This window comes from Cibotium barometz, chromosome 26 (assembly GCF_041138505.1).
Source record: "Cibotium barometz isolate CiBa-2024 chromosome 26, ASM4113850v1, whole genome shotgun sequence".
In the NCBI taxonomy this organism is placed as follows: Eukaryota; Viridiplantae; Streptophyta; class Polypodiopsida; order Cyatheales; family Cibotiaceae; genus Cibotium; species Cibotium barometz.
In genome coordinates this window covers 11661612-11685978 of record NC_141071.1, presented here as the reverse complement: position 1 = coordinate 11685978, position 24367 = coordinate 11661612, and the positions used below count along the sequence as shown (strand labels likewise).

The window sequence follows — 24367 nt, the reverse complement described above, 5'->3', positions numbered from 1 at the left end:
CGGTAGGTAGAGATTCGAGAAGAAAGAGGTCAAAGAAAGAGGTATGAATTCGAGAAGACTACTGTTTTTTCGTACATATTGCTGTTTTTTTCAGAATTCAGCATATTATATTTGCATCGTTGGAACCCGTGTTGGGGTTTTGGTCGTGTTGGGGTTTTGGGCTTTTTGATTGGAAAGGAGAGAAGCAAGAGACTGCTGTGATTCAGCAAGTGAAAGAGAAAAGCATGGATCAAGTCGGCTCTGTGAACAGCATGAGAAAGAGAGAGATGAGGCGAAGAGATTCGTGCTGGTTGGCTGGGTGGCTGTGCAGTCCTTATGAGGGAAGAAAGCAACCAAAGATCCCCACGAAACAGCTGAAGGCGTGTAGGTGAGAAGCGCTGCAAGTCGGCAATCACTGTGCTGCAGAGAAAAAGTGGAAAGCACACAGCCGACGGGTGGTAATTTTTAGCGTTGCGTTTAAAGGCCCTACTGTTTTTTTTGAAACGAAACCAACGTTTTTTTTAAAACACACCTAGTGTGGGTTTTAAATAAACGAAAGCAGCATATTTTTTTTAACACGCTTAGTGTGGCTTTTTTTTAAATTAAAAAAAAAAGCATGTGGCTTATAGCTTATGAGTAGCTTGTGTGTTGTTTTAAACCAAGCTTTATGGGTGGTTTTTTAAAACAAAAAAAAAAGAAAGCCCTCAAGCATGGTTTTTTTTAAATAAAAAAAAAAACACAAAAGCAATGTATAAAAACACATGCTTTTGGGAAGGTCTATAAAATACGCCTCAAGTGGGCTTCTTGCCACACTCCTCGTACTCTCTAGCACTCTTCCTTGTTCAAAGCCAAGCTTTTCTCTCATGTTGCCCACTGTAAGATGTCGACCCAAGAATCGGAGATGGAACCCATTTCCGAACGTGAAGACCTGCCGACTACTACTGAGGCCACCGATGGTGATCTTTTCAACGATTTTGTATCAAAATCTGATTTACAAAATTTCATCTCTTTATGGACCACTGCCTTGTTTACTCTCTCGGGTATGGATACCTTGGCATCTGCTTTAGGCCCCAACATTACTCTGGAATAGTTTGGGGGCGAGCAAAAGCAGCGTACCAAGGAGATAGTGGACACATGGCTACATAAGTGGTAGGTCCATTTCCAGTTTCATCTATACGACGATGGCAAAAAGATTCAGTTAGCAACAGGTTTCCTCTTAGGCAAAGCTTTGCTTTGGTGGAAAGAACTCAAACCTAAACCAACAACTTGGGCATAGTTTGAAGAAGTCTTCAAGAAAGAATTCCTCAAGAAGGAGGATGACTATGATATAGTTGCTTAGTTTGCCAATTTGACCATGACCTCACAGAACCTCACTTATGAGGTCTACCTCCAGAAATTTCGAGACTTGCAGATGAAAGCTACGAAGATGAATTCTACTACTCTTTTGGGTTTCTTCGTAGCCGGTTTACCCGACTCGTACCGTTTACAGGTTAAAAACAACAAATGCAAAACTTTGGATGAGACCATTCATTCTGCTCGTATATATGACGATACGATCAGGGGAACAAGCACAAAAGGAAGTTCTCCGCACCGATGGCTAGTACGACAGAAGGAAAGCCTTCGGACCAACCTTCGAAGAATTCTACTTCGATCCCAGAAAAAAAAACCGTCTCCTCAAGGCTTTAAAGCTCAAGAAGGAGAGACGTTGCTTTATCTGCGAAGAAAAAGAACATATGCATAACGAGTGTCCGAAGAAAAAGGATGCAAAGGCCAACACAGGACCCAAGCCGAAGGCAACTATCCAGTTGACTTTAACAGGTACTTCAGCCATTGTACTTTCTCGCTCTAGTTCCTGTTCTAATTGTATGTTCAACTCTAAAGTTTTTGGCTTGCGTGATCTTCTCTGAGTTTATGGAGAAGTGCATGGCCATAGAATCCACATTCTTCTGGACCTTGGCAAGTCACACAACTTCGTTACTTACAAACTTGTGGAGAAATTGGGTCTGGACACAACACCTAGCGATCATACCTACGAGGTACGCCTACCTACGGGTCGGCAAGTATGGGGTCGAAAGATGGAGAAGCTACCGATCTGGATTCAGGACTACGAAGATATTATGGAGTGCTATGTTGTGCATCTAGAGCATGTAGACTTGTTATTAGGGATTGAGTGGTTTAAGACTCTTCGGTCCAGATAGATTGGTCTAGTCATATTTTTTCTTCTGAACATAGGAACACCCAGTATTGTATCTTAGGTGATTGTATACATCCCTCTCAGCAGGGACCTCTTGTAAATAACGTTGATTTTGAAAATATATTGGATTCTTCTTTGTATAATGCTTTTCACTGCGTCTTGATTCCACTTTCTTCATTTCTCATACCTATTATGGATGTCAATGAATTAAGTGTGTTTAAAAGCAAAGAATTACAGAAGTTACTTGATTCGTTTAAAGATGTATTTCCTAAGGAACTGCCATCAGGCTTACCACCTGAAAGGGCAGTGGATCATCGTATTGATCTGGTCCCTGGTGCTCAACCTGTTAGCATTCCACCTTAGAGGATGAGCCAGGCTGAGGAAGATGAGTTGGCCAAACAACTCGAAGATTATTTGAGGATGGGCCAGATCCGTCCAAGTAAATCACCTAGGGGTGCACCTGTGTTACTCAGGAGAAAGAAGGACAACACTTGGAGAATGTGTATAGATTACAAGAGATTAAACAAACTGACAATCAAGAACCGTTATCCTCTCTCTAGATCATATGACCTGATTGACCGTTTAGCCGAAGCGAAGTACTTCACAAAGATAGATTTACGTACTGGCTATCACTAGATACGTATTCATGAAAGGCACGTCGAAGGAACGGTCTTTTGGACTAGGTATGGCCATTACGAGTTTCTCGTATTACCTTTTGGGTTAACCAATGCTCCAACCACTTTTCAGCAAATGATGAGTAAATGATGAACGATCTTTTTCGTCAACATTTGGGGAAATTCGTGGTTGGGTTCTCGGATGATATTTTAATATATAGTCGTACTCTTGAGGATCACGTTAGACACCTCACGATTGTCTTAACTATTATAAGACAGAATCGACTATATGCTAAGTTAAGTAAATGTGAGTTTTTTATGATAGAAATCATTTACTTGGGACACAAGATCACAAGAGACGGATTGAGCAGCATTGACTATGACCGAGTTCAGAAGGTTTTGGCCTGGCCTATACTGTAGACTGTGAAACAACTTCGTTCTTTTCTCGGTTTTGTTGTTTTTCTTCAGAAATCTGTGTGGGAGTACTCTCAGCTCACACTATCGATGATTGACTTGTTGAAAGGTCGTGGAGGTAAGTTGAATCAGCCTATCACTTGGAATAACGATCTGGATATGGTCTTCAGACTTTTGAAAGATAAAGTCAAGGAAGCACCTATCTTAGCACTACCCGATCCTAGTAGGCCTTATGTTCTTGAGATTGATGCCAGTGACTATGCAATCGGGGCTGCTCTATTTCAAGATGATAGACCTGTTGCTTTCGAGAGTAGAAAGTTGGACGACACTCAATCTTGTTGGCCAACCCTTGAGAAGGAGCTTTATGCTGTCATTCACGCTCTCAAGGTTTGGAGACATTATTTATATGGCTCTAAGTTTGTGGTATTGACTGATCATCATTCAATCAAGTATGTGTGTGATGCAGATGATTTGAGAGGAAGGAAAGCTCGATGGGTTGAGTTAATGCAAGATTCTGATTTTGAAATCCGTTATCGAAAGGGGTCCATGATTAGTGTCGCAGATGCGCTTAGTCAGATTAGAGAGGTGAATACTTTGTCGTTCACCTAGATTTCTACTGACTATTTTAGTCATTGAGAGGGCTTTGCAGGATTGATAGTTATTTTGGTCCATATTGGCAGAAGATCCAGGACGGGAGCTCATTGATTGACCAAGACTTAGTGATTGAGCAGTCTACCATTTAGGCTGTGGGAGGCCAGTGGATGATTCGGAATGGTTTACTATTCTGTAATGACAAAATTTGTGTACCATAGATCCCGGACATTAGGTCTAAGATTCTTAAGGAGTGTCACGACGCCCCTTCTGCTGGACACCCTGGGGTACACAAGACATTAGCTTTAGTGAAACACACTTTTTATTGGCCAAAGATGAAAGGGTATGTAGAAGATTATGTTCTCAAGTGTTAAGTTTGTCAAGCAAATAAAGCTGAATGCTTAGACAGGCTGGGATGTTGCATCCTCTGCAAATCCCGGATAATAAATGGGAAAGTATTTCCATGGATTTTATTACTGGATTGCCAAGAACATGTCAAGGCCACAATTCTATTTGGGTTGTGGTGGTGGATCTTTTGACAAAAATGGCTAGATTTTTACCGATACGGAAGACCATTACAACTACGCAATTAGCAAGGCAGTTTCTCGAACAATTGTTTAGACTGTACGGGTTACCGCAGGACATAGTTAGTGATAGAGACTCTAAGTTTACAAGTGACTTTTGGAGGCTTGTTTTTGAGAAGTTGGAAACAACTTTGAATTTGAGTTCCTCAGATCATCCTCAATCTGATGGCCAGACTGAAAGGGTTAATCAGATTTTGGAGGAGATGCTTTGAGTATATGTCTCCAAAAGACAGAGTTCATGGAAGGATTATCTTCCTATGTTAGAATTTGTTAATGATAGTACTAAGCGTACGAGTACAGGTTTTAGTTCTTTTATGCTTGTGTATGGTTTTCAACCTAGATCACTTGTTACAGTGGGATTTTCAGGACTTCAGCATGATGTAGCATGTAATTTTTTGCAAGATATGCAAGAAATGCTACAAGTTGTGAAGGAATCTATTAGAAGTGCTCAAGACAGAGATAGATTTTATTCTAATAGACATCGTTTACCTAGAGAGTTCTCTGAAGAAACGATGGTGTATTTGCGAGTTTCCAAAGATTCCGAGACTTTACGGACAGGTCGATCTCCGAAATTATACCCTAGATACTGTGGACCATTTCGGGTTACACAACGGATTGGTTCAGTTGCATATGAACTGGATTTGCCTTCTCATGTGAAAGTTCATCCCGTATTTCATGTTAGTAGACTTAAGGAAGTACTGGGTGGAACAGACCAATTAGTAACTTCTCAAGAAATCATAGATGTCGAGGATATGACATTTGTTCAACACGAACCGGAAAAGATTCTTGGATTTCGTGAAAGACGATTGCGAAATACACTTCTCACGGAATACAAGATCAAGTGGAAGGATCGTGTTGAGAAGGACGTTACATGGGAGACATTGACTACCCTTGTCATGTGCATCATAGATGCCATGGACATTCTCAGGGCTAGATCCAGAAGAGGCAGCCAGATAAAGAGCAGAACCAGATAGAGCCAGGGATTGGAGCACAAGATACAAAAGTGGCCAGTTTGGATAAGGAGAAGAACCAGGGTGCAGTCGGCTGAGTATAGGAGCTGTCGGCTGTACCAGAAAGGTTGTCGGCTGCATGGAGGTTGACATCAGCATTACCAAAGGGCTGTCGGCTGCAAGACAGAGGGTGCTGGCAGCAGGCGCATCCAAGAGACCCAGTCGGCTGCATTTTAATTGATTTTATGAATCAATAACTGGTCGACCAGCAGTCGGCCAGTTTCCCATGTACTCCAAGGGACCATAAATAGCCCCCTTGCTCAAGGTCTTAGTCATTCAACCCACTAGGGGTATGAGTCATTAGGAGTCCTAGTATAGGGCAGTTTTTGGTGTGTTATCACCTTTTCAAGAGGGCAGCCAAGGGCTGCAAAGATATGTATCTTTTGTACCATAGTATATACTGAAATTCCAGCACTTCTCACTCTCTCTCTACTTGCGTTTTTGCATCAGATGGTGCGTTTTTGCATCAGAAGGTTTTCAAGAGTGTTTAGGGCTGAAAGAAGACTCCCCAGAGCTTCCGCGTGTTACATTGGTATCAGAGCATCAGGCTCAGCAAAGCTAAACACTGATTCAGTCCCAGATGATGGTGTACAGGTCCAAGGTACAGGAAAGTACACGGATTCGAAGCCCAAGGTGGGAACACAGATCGGGAAGAACTCCCAGGAGGTTTGTTGGTGGTGTTCCACAGTGCCAGATGGGGATGGCAGTTCCGTGAGCCCGATAGGTTCTAAGGGAACGGTCCCAAGGGAGGTTGATCCTCCAAGGGTGATGTGAGAGTGCCAGACTCAGTTCCAGGAAAGAAGACCAAGACGGTGTTCAGAGTCAGGGCAGGAATGGATTGTGGACTAGAGGAAGACCAGATGCATAGATCTTCATCAGAGACACAGTGGTTTGGAGAACAGAACGGATTTTCAGAGAAAAAAGGTTTGCCAGGGATGGATGATGACAGAGGGACTTCGGGACAGGATTGGGATGATGACAGTCATCCAAGAGCAGGTTGGATTCCCGTCATCAAGTTTAGCAGAGGGGGATGTCATGTGCATCATAGATGCCATGGACATTCTCAGGGCTAGATCCAGAAGAGGTAGCTAGATAAAGAGCAGAACTAGATAGAACCAGGGATTGGAGCACAAGATACAGAAGTGGCCAGTTTGGATAAGGAGAAGAACCAGGGTGCAGTCGGCTGAGTATAGGAGCTGTCGGCTGTACCAGAAAGGCTGTCGGCTGCATGGAGGCTGACATCAGCATTACCAAAGGGCTGTCGGCTGCAGGACAGAGGGTGCTGGCAGCAGGCGCATCCAAGAGACCCAGTCGGCTGCATTTTAATTGATTTTATGAATCAATAACTGGCCGACCAGCAGTCGGCCAGTTTCCCATGTACTCCAAGGGACTATAAATAGCCCCCTTGCTCAAGGTCTTAGTCATTCAACCCACTAGGGGTATGAGTCATTAGGAGTCCTAGTCTAGGGCAGTTTTTGGTGTGTTATCACCTTTTCAAGAGGGCAGCCAAGGGCTGCAAAGATATGTACCTTTTGTACCATAGTATATACTGAAATTCCAGCACTTCGCACTCTCTCTCTCTACTCTCTCTCTACCTGCGTTTTTGCATCAGATGGTGCGTTTTTGCATCAGAAGGTTTTCAAGAGTGTTTAGGGCTGAAAGAAGACTACCCAGAGCTTCCGCGTGTTACAACCCTTCAGAGGCATTACCTTGGGTTTTTACTGAGCTCAGGAGTGAGCTCTTAGAGGAAGGGGAGTATGTCATGTGCACAGAGTGTATCTAGTGTGTGCTACATGCACACAAGACTAGCTTCGAGGCTTGGGGAAGCTTGGAGCTAGGTAGGCTAATTGACAAGCTGGGCTAGGGATAGATTGACGGGCAGGCACCCAAGTATGGATGGGCGGGCGCCCAAGTGTGGACGCCCGATGACCGGCCAAGAGCCTATAAAAGGGTGGCCAAGGTTAGTCAATAGTTCATAGAGTCTCGCGTGTCTTTGTGAGAGCTCTATGGTCAGGAGCCTGGATCTAGTGCAGATGTGCACCTGCTTTATGCAGCCGAGGCCGACAGCAGTCTTGAGGCCCGCGAGGGTAGCTTCGTGGCGGTATAGAACGTCACGAGGTAGAGATTGGTCGGTACGTCTAGCTAGTTAGCTCAGCTCGTGGCTCGGTGGGGACAGCCAAGACTTGTGGGTTGTACCCACGGCTGTCAAGGTTGGGAGGTGTGTCAGGCCTGCACCCCCTTCACGTTGCTTGGCTTTGTTTTGCAGGTTTCGAGTCTTGTACCAAGAGTGTTCTACGAGGTAATCCTTGGGGGATTTGACACACCTTGTGAAGAAGATGGGAGTGTCTCATAGGTGACAACGGAGTGGATCTAGCAGCACAGACTTCTTGTGCATATAGTGTCTGGGCCCCTTCTTCATGAGGGGGGACAATGGACAGATCTGGGATTACAGGTCCTTAGTTGTAGCCTCCCGAGAGTGGCCAGCCGGGGAGGGAGGCTCCCTTTCCACTGTTTTGTGAGAGGGTTTTTTGTACTGCCTTGGCCTTTACGGAGGCTAACAGGGTTGTAATCTGCATCACATGGACATTACTAATAGAAGGTTCATATCTTGGACAAAAAGGCCATATCGAACTTAATGGCATCAATTTCTGATTTTAATGTCATGTGCATGAATATGCCATGGACATTCACAAAGATTATCCAGAAGAGGCAACAAGAAAAAGACCATTAGAACTAGGGATTTGGAGCACAAGATACAGAAGTGGACAGTGTGGACTTGGAGCAAGGCCTGGAGGGGTCGTGTCAGTGTGTTAGAAGAAAAGGGATGCTGTCGGCTGCTCACAGAGTGTGGTCGGCTGAACCAGAGGACGGGGGCGGGCTGCAGGCGCATCACAAAGTGAAGAGGTCCAGTCGGGCTGCGTTGAAGAGCATTTAATGTATTTTCGACTGGCCGACCAGCCGTCGGCCAGTACAGTATACCAAGTGTCCAAGAACCATATAAATATCAAAGTGTGCTCATTGTTTTAGGCATTCAACTCATTTAGGAGTTGGGCCTTTAGGGTCCCAGTTAGGGACAGATTTTGGTGATGTTCACCTTTTCCAAGAAGGCAGCCTAGGGCTGTGGACTGAGCACCTTTTTGTACTATATTAATATACTGAATTTCCAGCAAATCTCTCTCTCTCTCTCTACTCTCTCTTCATGTCTGCGTTTTGCATTAGCATGCTTCAAGTAGTGTTTAGGGCTGAAAGAAGACTCCCAGAGCTTCCGCGTGCTACATTGGTATCAGAGCGTCAGGCTCAGCAAAGCTAAACCTTGAATCAGTCCCATATGATGGTGTACAGGTCCAAGGTATAGGAAAGTACACGGATATGAAGCCCAACACAAGGAACACAGAATTGGGAAGAGCTCCCAGGAGGTTTGTTGGTGGTGTTTCACAGAGTCAGAGGGGATGGCAGTCCTGTGAGCCAGATAGGTTCTCGGGCAATGGTCCCAAGGGAGGATTATCCTCCAAGGGGTGATGTGGGAGTGCCAGACTCATTTCTCAGGAATGAAGACCAAGATAGTGTTCAGAGTCAGGGCAGGAATGGATTGTGGACTAGAGGGAACAGATGCATAGATTTTATTCAGAGTCAGAGTGGTTTTGGAGACCAGGTCGGGTGTTTAGTGAAAAGGGTTTGCCAGAGTTGGATGATGACAGTCATCCAAGAACAGGTTGGAATCCCGTCATCAAGTTTAGCAATGTGCATGAATATGGCATGGACATTCTCAGAGATTATCCGAAAGAGGCAACCAAAAAAAGACCATTAGAGCTAGGGATTTGGAGCACAAGATACAGAAGTGGACAGTGTGGACTTGGAGCAAGGCCTGGAGGGCATGTCCTGTTAGTGCGTTAGAAGAAAAGGGATGCTGTCGGCTGCTCACAGAGTGTGGTCGGCTGAACCAGAGGACAGGGGCGGGCTTCAGGCGCATCACAAAGTGAAGAGGTCCGGTCGGGCTGCGTTGAAGAGCATTTAATGTATTTTTGACTGGCCGACCAACAGTCGGCTAGTATACCAAGTGTCCAAGAACCATATAAATAGCAAAGTGTGCTCATTGTTTTAGGCATTCAACTCATTCAGGAGTTGGGTCTTTAGGGTCCCAGTTAGGGACAGATTTTGGTGATGTTCACCTTTTCCAAGAAGGCAGCCTAGGGATGTGGACTGAGTACCTTTTTGTACTATATTAATATACTGAATTTCCAGCAAATCTCTCTCTTTCTCTCTCTACTCTCTCTTCATGTTTGCGTTTTGTGAAACCGATCCCATCAAATGGGAATAGACTCCGTTGGACACTCACACGCGTAATAGCACAACTTAAATATCACAAATTGAATGGACAACTTAATAACAACTGAAAAACGAAATGAAATGAAATGTTGATCAATGGACACCAGCACTGGGGCCGGAACGGGCCGACCCCCCCCTCAATATATGATATATTATTGGGAGTATTTAAAAGATACAATCCATGGGTTCAAAGAACCAGATGATGTCCATGTACAACTGGGATGAATACAGTACCAAACAAGAGACTCGAAGTAGACATTCGAAGGAGAGCAGTCCACTTGAGTAATCTAGTCTCTACGGTCCTGTGCCTTCACTGGAATCTGCGGAGAGCGCCCTACTGGTGTTCCAGGAGCACGCACAAACAGGCGCTCCCGTACTAACGCCTGGCCCTCCCGATCTCCGCACCCATGGACCGTGGTTCTCCATAAGCTTGGACTACCCGGCACCGAACGGGTGTTAGCAGTAGATAGAATCCTTTATCAGATTTACAACAAAATCCTTTACTTAAATCTCAAATCCTCTTACTTGTAGCTCGCTAGTGTAAGACAAATACCCGATGCATCAAGGTGCAGCTACTAGGGCGCAGCAGCCTACTGGCGAGAAGGAAAAGGGCCTAACCGCCGGTGCAGCTACTTGTGGAGGAGAGCCGCCTGTAGAGGGTGTGCAGCCGCTTGTAGTCGCCCGTGGAGAGGAGGCACACCTGCCTGCAGAAGACAGGCGCAGCCGCCTGTGGCCGCGTGTGGATGAGAGGCGCAGCCACGTGCTGAGGAGGAGGAGGAGACGCAGCCGCGTGCAAGGGGAGGAGGAGGTTCAGCCGCGTGCAAGGAGACCGCAGCCGCCTGAGGAGGAGGGAGTGCACAGTCGCATGAGGTGTGGCGCTGCCGCCTGTAAGGGCAGAAGACACCTGGTTGCAGCCGCCTGTGGAGTGGCGCAGCCTGCCAATGGAAAACGCAGCCGCTTGCAGAGGGAAGGCGCAACCACCTGTGTAGAGAGAGCAGCCGTCTGGAGAGGAGAGGCGCAGCACCTTGCAGAGTGGAGGTGCAGCCACCTGAGAGCAAACGGAGAAGAGATGATCGCCTGCCGTGTTCTCCAAGCGGGTGGGGTGGTCGCTCTTTTGTAGGTGTTGGAGAGAGAGCACACGACCACAGCTGGCCGGCTCCCCTAGCTTGCATGGGGGCGGCCAATTTCAAGGTGGGGTGTGGGTAGGTGGCCATGCACCCATTCCCACACATAAAGGGGGTTAAGAGTGGGGTTTCCCTCCCCACCTTGGCCCATACGTGGGTGCCCATAATGGGTGTCCACTCTTAAATGAATGTGAACTTACAACCTTATAAAAATAAAGGTTAGAAAGAAAGCTATTAAACAAACAAGTGCAATACACTTACCACCTGTTTACACGCAACAAAACTCGTCAGAAGACAGAGCAAACTTCACGACTCACTGGCAGGCGTCCCTGCTCAGTAAGTGGCACGTCAAACAGGCAAACACAAGAATACAAGCCATGCGAAAACAGTTCCAAACATGCAAAACATGAATGCATGTGCAAACAGTATCGTGGACATATCTCCCATTCATGGAACAAGTACAAAACATCTGTCGGGCACAAAAATGGTACGACAGAAAACAAAAATCCCGGTCTTCCTATGGAGTGACAGTCCCATAGGTAAGACACATATCCAGGCACAAGCCTCCCTATGGAGTAGGCAAGACACAGCACAAATATTGGCTCTTCCATGGCGCGAGAATCCCATGGATAGAACACAGTCCAGGTCATACACAGGTGGCACCAGTCTGGCTCCCGTCCATACGACACCATCCTGCTAACACACGGGTGGCTCCAGTGTCTGGCTCCCGTCCATGTTATGCAAAAATACTGGTCCCTTCACATGAGACACCGGCCTGGCCTCAAGTGAACGAGACACAAATCTGGAGATGGACCAAATAGTCAGTCAATTGGTGACAACCCCCCGGGCTTCTAAAGAGCTGTCCTCAACTGAAAAGCCTCAAGATATGCCTGCAACAACTGTGGGTAATCAATAGAATAATCCTCATTTACCCACTTTGCATCAATGGGCAAATAATTTTTGAACTTCACAAGGTATCTTCTGGAAAGCCTTCCTGCAGGTAGCTTTCGCTCCTTGTGAAAGACAATCTGTTCTGGCTTGAGGATCTCCTCAAGCTCATTAATCTCTGGCGGATCTTCTGTGATAGGCTCGTCAGGATCTGGCCCCACATATTTCCGGAAAAGACTCACATGAAATGCGTTGTGATTCTTCCAATGACTAGGTAAAGTAAGCCTGTATGACACTTCATTGATCTTTTGAATCACCTTGAAGGGTCCATAATAGCGAGGAGAAAGCTTAGGATATGATCCTTCTCGGCCTGGCCTCTTCCGAAGCCCAGCCTTCTTAAATTTCAGCAAAACCCAATCACCTTCTTTGACTTGCATGTCCCTTCTATGCTTGTCAGCAGCCATTTTATGCTTATCTTGTGACCTTGCAATGGTTGTCCGTACCTGAGCAAAGGCTACATCCAAGTCACGAACATATTCATTAGCTGCAAAAATCTCATCCTTTGTACGAAGGACGGGTGGCAATACCGCTTTGCCATAAAGAATTTCAAACGGGGCCTTTTCCGTGGAGGCATGGATCGCAAAAGAGGCTCGTAGTCTTGGGATCTCTATCCCCAACAATGGATTTAGGCATACCATGATGTTTGAAAATATTAGCAAGAAAAAGCTTTACCATATGATCAACTTTAATGGTTTTCTTGACGGGCGAGAAATGAGCTTGCTTGCTAAACCTGTCCACAATGGTCCAAATAGCATCATTCCCATGCTGGGATCTAGGCAAGTCCATAATAAAATCCATGGTAATACTTTCCCAAGGTTTCGAGGGAATAGGCAATGGTTGAAGCAAACCTGGAGGTTTTTGCGTGTCAAATTTCACCTTTTGGCAAGTAATACATGCACGTACATATGCCTCAATGTCTTTACGCATGCTTGGCCAAAAGAAATATCTCTCAATCATGCGTGTAGTGGGCGTGATACCTCTATGACCAGCATAAGGTGGAGCGTGACATTCCTCCCTAACCTTTGGACGCAAATCCTTCACCACACATAGGCAGTTATCCTTCATAACATAACCCTCGTTGATAACATAAGAGGCATGTGAGTGACCAGCCATCAAATCAGTCCATTTATGGCAAAAATCAGCATCCAAATGATACAAATCACGCATAGCAAATAATTCCCCATGAGAGGCCACTGAAACTGCAGCCACATAAGGCCTCTTGGATAATGCATCTGCCACCATATTTTTCTTTCCCGGAGTATGCACAATCTGAAAATGAAACATGGAAAGAAAGTTTGCAATTTTCATCTGCTTCTCCGAAAGCTTTGTTTGAGATAGAAAGTATCTGAAGCTTTGATGATCTGTCTTGACTACAAATTCAGCCCCAAGAAGATAATGTTTCCATATCTTTAAGGCATGAATTACAGCCAAGAGCTCTTTCTCATAGATATCCATATGAAGCTCAGCATCATGCAAACGTCGGCTCTCATATGCAATTGCATGCCCTTCTTGATTTAGGACAACGCCTATACAATCGCCACAAGCATCACATTCTACTACGAATGACCTTTGCAAGTCGGGAACAATTAATACGGGCCCACATATGATAGCATGCTTGAGCTGCAAGAAGGCATCTTGTTCTTTTGGAGTCCATTTGAAAGTGGTTTTCTTCTTTGTGAGATCATGTAGAGGGGTGGCTATCATAGCAAAATGCCTTATGAAACGCCTATAATATGAACATAATCCGAGAAAACTACGTATTTGATGTACGTTTTGCAATTCTGGCCAATTCCGAATGGTTTCTATCTTTGCAGGAACCATTGTTACTCCATCCTTGGATACAATGTGACCCAAATAATGTATCTCTGAAAGGAAGAACTCACTTTTCTTGGCATTATTGAAAAGTTTATGCTTCCGCAACACTTCGAATACTGTGACCAAATGAGTTCTATGTTCTTGCTCATTCTTGGAGAAAACCAAGATGTCATCAAAGAATACACGTGTGAATTTGCGATGGGTCGGAATATCCTATCCATCATACGATTAAACGTGGCAGGAGCATTGGTGAGACCAAAAGGCATCACCAAAAATTCATATAATCCAAAAGCTGTCCTGAATGCAGTTTTATGGACATCTTGTGGCACCACTCGTATTTGGTGATAACCACTCTTCAAATCAAGACGGCTGAAACAAGCCGAACCATCAAGCTTATCCAAAATGTCATCAATGCGCGGAATTGGGAATCTATTCTTGATGGTAAGCTTATTTAAAGCTCTATAGTCCACACACATGTGGAATGACCCGTCTTTCTTTTGAACAAGAAGCACAGGAGAGCAATAAGGTGATGAACTAGGCTGAACCAAACCTTTCTCTAAAAGCTCATTTACCTGCTTCATGATCTCTTCTTCTTGTTTGGCACTCACACGGTATGCAGGTTTGTTAGGTGGAGAACTACCTGGCACAAGATCTATGCGATGATCCTCGGGCCTTTGGGGAGGTAGTTCACCTGGCTATGCATCAGCAAAACAATCGTTGAATGTATGAAGAAAATTCAGCCTATCGTAAGTCATAGCATCCACATTTTGTTGATTTGGTACAATGCTATCACGAACAAAAACCAAGTACGCAGAAAGACTCTTTTTCATTGCTTTATTAATCTAGATGTGAGATACAAGTGGGATGGAATCCCCTTCTTTGCCGGCATCAATGAAATGCATGCGGCCTCTATGCATAAAAGAAATCATGTTGGTCTTGTACTCTTTGCGGGGCTCAAGCCTGTGATGCCATGGCTTGCCCAGCCATACATCACATCCATTTAGTGGTGCAACTAAGAATGCTCATTATCAAGGTAGCCTTGGATATGTATGCGCAACTTTTCTATCAGTGGGGTAACCTGCACCTCTTTACCAATAAAGGCAGCTTCTGCTTCAATCTGAGGTCCCATGTTCTCAACCTCAATACCCAAGGCAGCTGCCGTTTGTATAGAGATGAAGTTATTGGTTGCACAATCATCAAACATGAATAAGGCGGGCTGATCCTTGATTTGACCCCATGCTTTGCATACCATCCGCTCTTTTGCATCATGTATTGTGTTTCCCTGCAGATCGGGAACTGCATGCACATTAGCCTTGGTTTGCTTGTCCTCATGCTTTGGTTTGCGGTCAGGGCATTGTTGAAACATGTGCTCTTTGTTGCCACAAGAAAAACATTTTCCCTCCTTGGCGTATTGCTTCCTTTGCTCGGGGGTCAAGCCAAATTTGTTCTTCTTTGGGGCCTGATCTTTAGATGAGGTATTTTCAGCTTTACCTCCCTTCTGGGTCTCCCGGAAGTTCTTTTCAGGTGGCTGTCCACCTTTTTGCAGATTTGGGACAACCTTGTCTTTGCCTTTTGAACCGCCTTGATCTTGCTTAATTTTGAGCACCAATTGCTCCGTAGCAAGAGCAGAGGCTATAAGCTGTTTTGCAAAGTATGTTTCGGGTGCAATTGAATGCCCGAACGATAAGCTGGTCCGGAGCAAAGCTTCCTCTTTCTTTCATCCTCAGTGATTTGCATAAAAGGAGTTACCTCAAGCAACACTTTCCAAAACTTGTTGACATACTGTTGCACACTTTCATTATCTTTTTGCTCAAGTCTATCCCACTTTTGGGTGAGAGTTTGCTTCGCATTTGGTGGCAAGAACTGAGCATAAAATTTGTCCTTAACCTCTTTCCAAGTGCAAATGGGGTCTTTGGTGATCTTTTCGGTGATCCAGCAATGAGCAGCGTTCCCCTTCAAGAACATGCTAGCATGGCGTACTGTAGACTTCTCAGTGAAGTCCTCATTGCTAAAAGCAATGTCAAACTGTGCCACAAATGCTAACACTTTGGAAGCATCATGCTCTCCATGAAAAACATCAAACTTAACGGACTTGTCACCTGCTTTAAATTCCTTGAGCTTTCTGGTATGAGGCTCATGGTCCTCTCTTTTTCTTTTTCCTTTATCCAACGGGGCAGCTCTATCTGCATGGGCTCCATGGGCCATCATAGAAGTTTCATGAAGCACGGTGGTATGTGCTCCACGAACTTGAGAATCAGATGCATGTGACCTTCCTGCATAAGGCAATGTCTCTCCATGAGACAGCTCAGTAGGCAAAGCTCTTCTAGTGGCAGACGTGTCACCCCTTACATGGGATACATGTCTTGAATGCATGTGAACATCATGCCCTTAGGCAAAGCTCTTCTAGTGGCAGACCTGTCACCCCTTACATGGGATACATGTCTTGAATGCATGTGAACATCATGCCCTCCATGAGCACTAGCATACATATACCTGTCAGCCTTTGTGCCTTGTGGAGAAGATGCATGACGAGAGGTGACTGTCACTTCTTCCCTTTGCATAAATGACCTCAACCTTTGAGATGCGGGATCTCCATGCTTCAAGTGAGGTGGATTTCTGAATTTCAGCTTTCCATCTTCCCCCTCTTTGATGTCACCTTTGCGGAGGAGGTAGGAAAGTGCCAACTCCTTTGGCTTCTTCCCCACTTCCCGTGCCATGGACTCAAAAGTCACGTCTACCATTGCATCGGCCTTCCTTGCTTCAATGGCACTTTGCACATGGGGATCTTCATGCAAAAATTTCAGCTCTTGCTCTTGTGCCTGCAAAAGCTTTCTCATATGCTCCAATTCAGCCCTCATTGCTTCAGGCTCTTCTTCTTGCATGACTGTCTTTCCTCGAGACAGTTGTCCCTTTGAATCACTGTCATTTACCCTCTCAAGGGGCTTGTGCCTTCCTTGTAAAGCATCAGAACCATGCGAGGCACTAGATGGGCCCCTCGAATTGGGCACTTCCAAAGGGTTGCCTTGGCTGTCCATTGTGTTCAGTGTGCTAGAAGCGGGGTGTCCAATACACAGGTTCGTTTCCCCACTAAGAGGAGGGAAATAACCGTGCTCTGATACCAATGAAACCGATCCCGTCAAATGGGAATAGACTCTGTTGGACACCCACACGCGTAATAGCACAACTTAAATATCACAAATTGAATGGACAACTTAATAACAACTGAAAATCGAAATGAAATGAAATGTTGATCAATGGACACCAGCACTGGGGCCGGAACGGGCTGACCCCCCCCTCAATATATGATATATTATTGGGAGTATTTAAAAGATACAATGCTCCATGGGTTCAAAGAACCAGATGATGTCCATGTACAACTGGGATGAATACAGTACGAAACAAGAGACTCGAAGTAGACGTTCGAAGGAGAGTAGTCCACTTGAGTAATCTAGTCTCTACGGTCCTGTGCCTTCACTGGAATCCGCGGAGAGCGTCCCATTGGTGTTCCAGGAGCACGCACAAACAGGCGCTCCCGTACTAACACCTGGCTCTGCCGATCTTGGCACCCATGGACCGTGGTTCTCTAGAAGCTTGGACTACCTGGCACCGAACGGGTGTCAGTAGTAGATAGAATCCTTTATCAGATTTACAACAAAATCCTTTACTTAAATCTCAAATCCACTTACTTGTAGCTCGCTAGTGTAAGACAAATACCCGATGCATCAAGGTGCAGCTACTAGAGATGGACACCAGGGCACAGCAGCCTGCTGGTGAGAAGGAAAAGGGCGTAGTTGCTGGTGTAACTTCTTGTGGAGGAGAGCGTAGCCGCCTGTAGAGGGTGTGCAGCCGCTTGTAGTCTCCCGTGGAGAGGAGGCACAGCCGCCTGTGGCCGCGTGTGGATGAGAGGCGCAGCCACCTGCTGAGGAAGAGGAGGAGGCGCAGTTGCCTGCAAGGGGAGGAGGAGGAGGTTCAGCCGCCTCCAAGGAGAGCGCAGCCGCTTGCTGTGGCCGCCCGAGGAGGAGGGAGCGCACAGTCGCCTGAGGGTGGCGCAGCCGCCTGTAAGGGCAGAAGACACCTGGCTGCAGCCGCCTGTGGAGTGGCGCAGCCTGCCAATGGAAAACGCAGCTGCTTGCATGTTGGGAAAAGCATAATGAGTGATAATGCAAGCTTAATGTGAGCATGGAGTGATGAAAGAGCTATGGTGGTTCAAGATAAGCCATGGTGGTCACATGAGCAAAAGTGTAATTAACTAGTACTTAATCAAAGATTAAGAGAACATAATGACAGCACAATAAGGAGCATCACATAGCATATAAATTCGTGTTTTTCTCATTAGGAGGGCCACCATTTTATAGCCAAAGTGTACATGGTTGAATGACATCATTGCTTACATCTCATCAAGAGCATCCAAGGCCATCTCCCCCCACATGGCTCCCTAGAATATAGCCTCCAGAGAATCTTCTGAAACTCGCCTACTTCAAGTGGGGGTTGACCCTTTCATTCACCTGGATTCTCTTCATATTACATGGTCCTTTTACATTTTATTGTGTGCCTTAACCTTAGACCATGACATTGATCATATATTCCAACACCCTCCCTTGATCATGGCATGGTATATTGCCCTCCCTTGATCCAAACATTACATGAAAGAAAAAGCTTAACTCATAAGGAGTATAGCTCTACAGTACATAAAAGAAATTAGCATTGCTCATAGGGAGCATAGCTTCTACATTGCGAAAAGAAAATAGCATGACATGAAAACATTCCTACATGAAAACATTCCTCTCCCATACCCCATCATCATCATAGCATCATCATCATCATATACATGGGCATCATCATCATTTGTTGGTCATGGAGACCCAACTCCCCATCAATCCCCTCTTGAGGGCTACATGGCCTACTGAGAGATATTGTGAGCATCATAATAACACATAACCTACATCATTGGTGGTTAGAGGTGTCCATACATAAACATTTGGGTAAAAGAGGGCATAAACATTGTTGGTTTTAGAAAGCCCATTCTGCATCTACCGCTTCATCAAAAGAGGTAGTAACATTGTTACATGCTTGAATTGCTTCTTCGGAATCATTCGAAGTGCTTGCCATATTTGCCTGGTTGGTGTAACATTTGTCGGCAAGGTGACCTGGCTTTCCACATTTGGTGCATATTTGCTTTGGCTTGTCTTTGTGGTAGCAATTCTTGGCAAGATGTCCTGTCCTTCCACAATGTGTACATTGGAGTGGTTTGCCGGTTTGCTTTTGAACAAGGTATGCCTGGTTTGAGACAAGATCAATGGCTCTACCTTTCAACTTCTTCTCTTCTTCCAAGAGAACACTCTCTATTCCCTTCAAAGTGGGATCCTGCATGTACTTTAAGGTCGGCATGAGTGTATCATACTCGGATGGCATTGACTTTAGGAGGATGGCTATGGCATCACTCTCCTTGATTGGTTCATTGATGGCTTCGAGCTGGACCATCAAGCTCTTCATGGTGTTGATGTGAGATGCAAGTGTCTCATCAATCTTGTACTCTAGACTGTAAAAGTCTACTTTGAGACTGATTTTGCTGTGGAGGCCTTGAGCACCAAAGGATTTATCCAGTGAATTCCAAGCAATTTGTGAAGATGTTCCATTACCAATGTAATGTATATAACTATCTTCAACTCCAAGGGCAATGAGAGCTAATGCTTTCTCATCCTTGGTTTGCCAAGAGACTTCTCCTTCTCGTGTGGTAGGTTTAGGTATAGTACCATTGACTATGCCCCAACCTTCTTCTTTCATTAGTAAAAACCTCATTTTGACTTGCCAAGTGTGGAAGTCATGACCGTTGAATTTCTTGATGAAAGAGGATGATATGTAAGTTGACTCCATGATTGGAATTGAACAATGCAAAGTATTAAAAAGCTAGAATCCCCCTTCACCATATAGATGCATGATATTACTCAAGAATTCCCCAAACCCATAAGCCTTTGCATAGTAATAATAACTGGGCCTAGACTTAATTTTCATCCTAGGTTTTCTAGTTTTGCTTTTGGGTTTCAATGATTTCTTGATATAAGCTTCATTAGATGATTCAGCATCCGAAGGCATGATTGTAAAGAGGTATTCAACTCAATATGCATATTAGAATGTCATCTCAATAGATAATTACTATTAATTATATGATGATTAGTGGAGATGATTAATTCAAAGAGAAAAAACTGCTCCCAAAAATAGAGTGAGCTTTGAGCAATTGAATGAAGCTCTTCCCAAATGAGAAACATAAAATGCTTTAAACCAAGTGAAAACCAAGGTATTGGCTTTAAGCTCAGCACTCAAACATGTCAAGATGCTGCTTCAATCTCTGTAAATCTTCTCTGCAACACAGCATGTACTGTCACTGATAAATTAGTTCAAACAGCAGCTACAGTGGACCATTGCTCATGAAAATCAACACGTGGGAGCTTCATAGCATCAATGTTATGCTCACAAGAGGAATTAGCAAACCATTCATCGTACGGCGCCAATTTGAGGAATTTCGCTGCGCAGAAGCGTGCTGTTGCAGAGCTGATTTCGCCGTGTGTAGTTCGTGGGAGCTTAAATGGAGCTAGGCGTAGATTGAGCCGGCTGTTAGCTTTCTTTTGAATCAAAAAGCTTGTGATTTGATGGACTATAGAGCTCATATGAAGCAAAAGACCAGCAGGGGGTGAGTTGAAGCTTTAATGGAAAGCTTGAAAAAATGAAAAATCTAATTAATGTGCTTAATTACTATGCCTAGGGATAATCATGGCTCTGATACCATGTTTGGAAAAGCATAATGAGTGATAATGCAAGCTTAATGTGAGTATAGAGTGATGAAAGAGCTATGGTGATTCAAAATAAGCCATGGTGGTCACATGAGCAAAAGTGTAATTAACTAGTACTTAATCAAAGATTAAGAGAACATAATGACAGCACAATAAGGAGCATCACATAGCATATAAATTCGTGTTTTTCTCATTCGGAGGGCCACCATTTTATAGCCAAAGTGTACATGGTTGAATGACATCATTGCTTACATCTCATCAAGAGCATCCAAGGCCATCTCCCCCCACATGGCTGCCTAGAATATAGCCTCCAGAGAATCTTCTGAAACTCGCCTACTTCAAGTGGGGGTTGACCCTTTCATTCACTTGGATTCTCTTCATATTACATGGTCCTTTTACATTTTATTGTGTGCCTTAACCTTAGACCATGACATTGATCATATATTCCAACATTGCAGAGGGAAGGCACAGCCACCTATGTAGAGAGAGCAGCCGTCTGGAGAGGAGAGGCGCAGCACCCTGCAGAGTGGAGGTGCAGCCACCTGAGAGCAAACGGAGAAGAGATGATCGCCAGCCGTGTTCTCCAAGCGGGTGGGGTGGTCCCTCTTTTGTAGGTGTTGGAGAGAGAGCACACGACGACAGCTGGCCTGCTCCCCTAGCTTGCATGGGGGCGGCGAGTTTCAAGGTGGGGTGTGGGTAAGGTGGCTATGCACCCATCCCCACACATGAAGGGTTAAGAGTGGGGTTTCCCTCTCCACCTTGGCCCATACGTGGGTGCCCATTCTTAAATGAATGTGAACTTACAACCTTATAAAAATAAAGGTTAGAAAGAAAGCTATTAAACAAACAAGTGCAATACACTTACCACCTGTTCACACGCAACAAAACTCGTCAAAAGACAGAGCAAACTTCACGACTCGTGGCAGGCGTCCCTGTTCAAGTGGTACGTCAAACAGGCAAACACAAGAATACAAGTCATGCGAAAACAATTCCAAACATGCAAAACATGAATGCATGTGCAAACAGTATCATGGACATATCTCCCGTTCATGGAACAAGTACAAAACATCTGTCGGGCACAAAAATGGTACGACAGAAAACAAAAATCCCGGTCTTCCTATGGAGTGACAGTCCCATAGGCAAGACACGGCACAAATACTGGCTCTTCCATGGCGTGACAATCCCATGGATAGAACACAGTCCAGGTCATACACAGGTGGCACCAGTTTGGCTCCCGTCCATACGGCACCATCCTGCTAACACACGGGTGGCACTAGTCTGGCTCTCGTCCATGTTATGCAAAAATACTGGTCCCTTCACATGAGACACCAGCCTGGCCTCAAGTGAACGAGAGACAAATCTGGAGATGGACCAAATGGTCGGTCAATTGGTGACATTTTGCATCAGCATGCTTCCTGTAGTGTTTAGGGCTGAAAGCAGACTCCCAGAGCTTCCGCGTGTTACATTGGTATTAGAGCATCAGGCTCAGCAAAGCTAAACATTGAATTAGTCCCATATGATGGTGTACAGGTCCAAGGTACAAGAAAGTACACGGATACGAAGCCCACGGCAAGGAACACAGAATCGGGAAGAGCTCCTAGGAGGTTTGCTGGTGGTGTTCCACAGAGCCAGAGGGGATGGCAGTCCTGTGAGCCAGATAGGGTCTCGGGCAACGGTCCCGCTCACAGAGTGTGGTCGGCTGAACCAGAGGACGGGCAGGCTGCAGGCGCAACAAAGTGAAGAGGTCCAGTCGGGCTGCGTTGAAGAGCATTTAATGTATTTTTGCTGGTCGGCCAGTATACCACGTGTCCAAGAACCATATAAATAGCAAACTGTGCTCATTGTTTTAGGCATTCAACTCATTTAGGAGTTGGGTCTTTAGGGTCCCAGTTAGGGACAGATTTTGGTGATGTTCACCTTTTCCAAGAAGGCAGCCTAGGGCTGTGGATTGAGTAGCTTTTTGTACTATATTAATATACTGAATTTCCAGCATCTCTCTCTCTCTCTCTCTCTCTCTCTCTCTCTCTCTCTCCATGTCTGCGTTTTACATCAGCATGCTTCCAGTAGTGTTTAGGGCTGAAAGAAGACTCCCAGAGCTTCCGCGTGTTACAAAGTGTAATGATCATATTTACCCTCTCTTTGTATAGAAATCCTTAGAAAGTATCTATTAGTACAAGCCAGGTATATGTTTTTGCATCAAAGCTCATTCTTGATTGTGGTAGAAGTAGGGTGGGACCTGAATTGCTTTTCCTACCCTGGTCGAGCCTAGCACTTAGTAGAAGTTTTTCCAAGGCTGATTGCTGATTGCCACGTGCAGCTATAATGGCTGGGTTGTGAAAGAACCGTGTTTCAACTCGTTGACTCGAGAGAGCTCAAGTGGCTCTGTCAAGGTTTCAATATCCATAAGGACCCAAGCAAGCTCTCTTGGGCAGCCCATTGTGTTGGGCTTTTAGGTGTCTTTGTTAAGTGGCTCTGTCAAGGTTTCAATATCCATCAGGACCCAAGCAAGCTCTCTTGGAGCCCATTGTGTTGGGCTTTTAGGTGTCTTTGTTAAGTGGCTCTGTCAAGGTTTCAATATCCATAAGGACCCAAGCAAGCTCTCTTGGGCAGTCCATTGTGTTTTGGGCTTTTAGGTGTCTTTGTTGATCATCTGAAAGCTCACATATTGTCACGTGCAACAAGGGGTGCATGTGTCCCACTACAGAGGAACCATTAAGATTTAGCAGTGTTTGCCATTTTAAAGTCCAAGGAGACCAAGATAAATCAGCCATAGTTTGGCAGAGAATTGTTGTAATTTAGGTTTCAGAGTCTGATGATTGGGTTTCAAAGATGGAGGTCCTCATGGCTTCTTGATAGGTAGTATACGTGTGTGTTTAGTTGTTCATTCTTACTAATTAGCTCATGCTCTTCAGTATAGTTGCTGACTGCTATGTGATGGCATTTTTGTGTTGGCAGGAGATACGGAAAGAGGAGGAAAAACTAGCACAAGAACAAGAAGACAAGGTGAAAGAGAACATTAAAAAGCTAGATGAAATTCAAATTTGCATCAGAGACAAAACCATGTACCGCTTGAGTCGATATTATGGGGTCAGATATGAGGGTGGTGATTGAACATAGAGGTGTTTCTATTGAATACATTTGAGAGTAGCAAAGTAGGCGATACATGCCTACCTTTTCTGAATGGTTATGACCTTGTTCTATTTTTGTTTTTTGTGATTCTTTCTTTTCTCTGATGATGAGCTTCTCTTTTAGCAACACATGCATCAAAATCCTCAGTCTCTTGTCCTTGATCCTAACCAGCCTTAGCATTGGCACACCTCTCATGGTGATTTTTGATATATAGTTTGATGACTTCATTGTTTACACAGGGCTTCTGTAGTACACGTCTCCTTTGACTTTTGATACTTAGTTTGATGACTCCATCGTATACACATGGCTTGTGTAGTACAGTGGCCGCGTGTTTCTTTTGGGTAGCTTGGTTTTTCTTTTTCGTAATGTCACGAGTCATAGGTAACATCTTTTTGGTCTCATAGACCCTTAATGTCCACAAAATATCTATTTGCTACAATGTTTTTTTTCCCAAATCATTAATATAATAGCAAACAAAATGTGGAGGAGTTGGAGGTACCAAAAATCATCCGTACGAAAAGAAACACATGTCAACATATGCAATAAGCTTGGTAAAAGATACAGGCCTCCCTATTCTACATTTTTATAAATTTTGTAGTCATGAAAGACTACATATTGTACAAAAATCATGTACATTGGAAAGAGCAACCTAAACAACCTTCCAATTCAATCATCTCTTCAAATTAAGTGAGATTAGAGACCGCAATGCATGGCTAGAAGTTTATCCAGTAAGGCTTACTCAACTTTGCATCTTCCTAAAACTGAACCAATAACTATACTAAATGTAAATGTAAGTCCCTAATTATACCTTTCTATCATACTTAAATCCACAAGAGTGCATATGTATGTTC

At 44.7% G+C, this 24367-nt stretch overlaps 2 protein-coding genes across 3 annotated transcripts in view; both read left to right on the top strand.

Moving 5' to 3' along the window:
* The window catches only part of LOC147623668 (ASI1-immunoprecipitated protein 1-like), a 30009-nt gene extending 6414 nt beyond the window's left edge, over positions 1-23595 (top strand). The window contains exon 2 of the mRNA XM_086820254.1: positions 23343-23595. Within this exon, the coding sequence (XP_086676380.1) occupies positions 23343-23498 (156 nt within the window). The 3' untranslated portion in view covers positions 23499-23595. The remainder of the gene's footprint in view (positions 1-23342) is intronic.
* The window catches only part of LOC147623667 (uncharacterized), a 177960-nt gene that overhangs the window by 47647 nt on the left and 105946 nt on the right, over positions 1-24367 (top strand). The gene's annotated exons all lie outside the window — the stretch shown is intronic.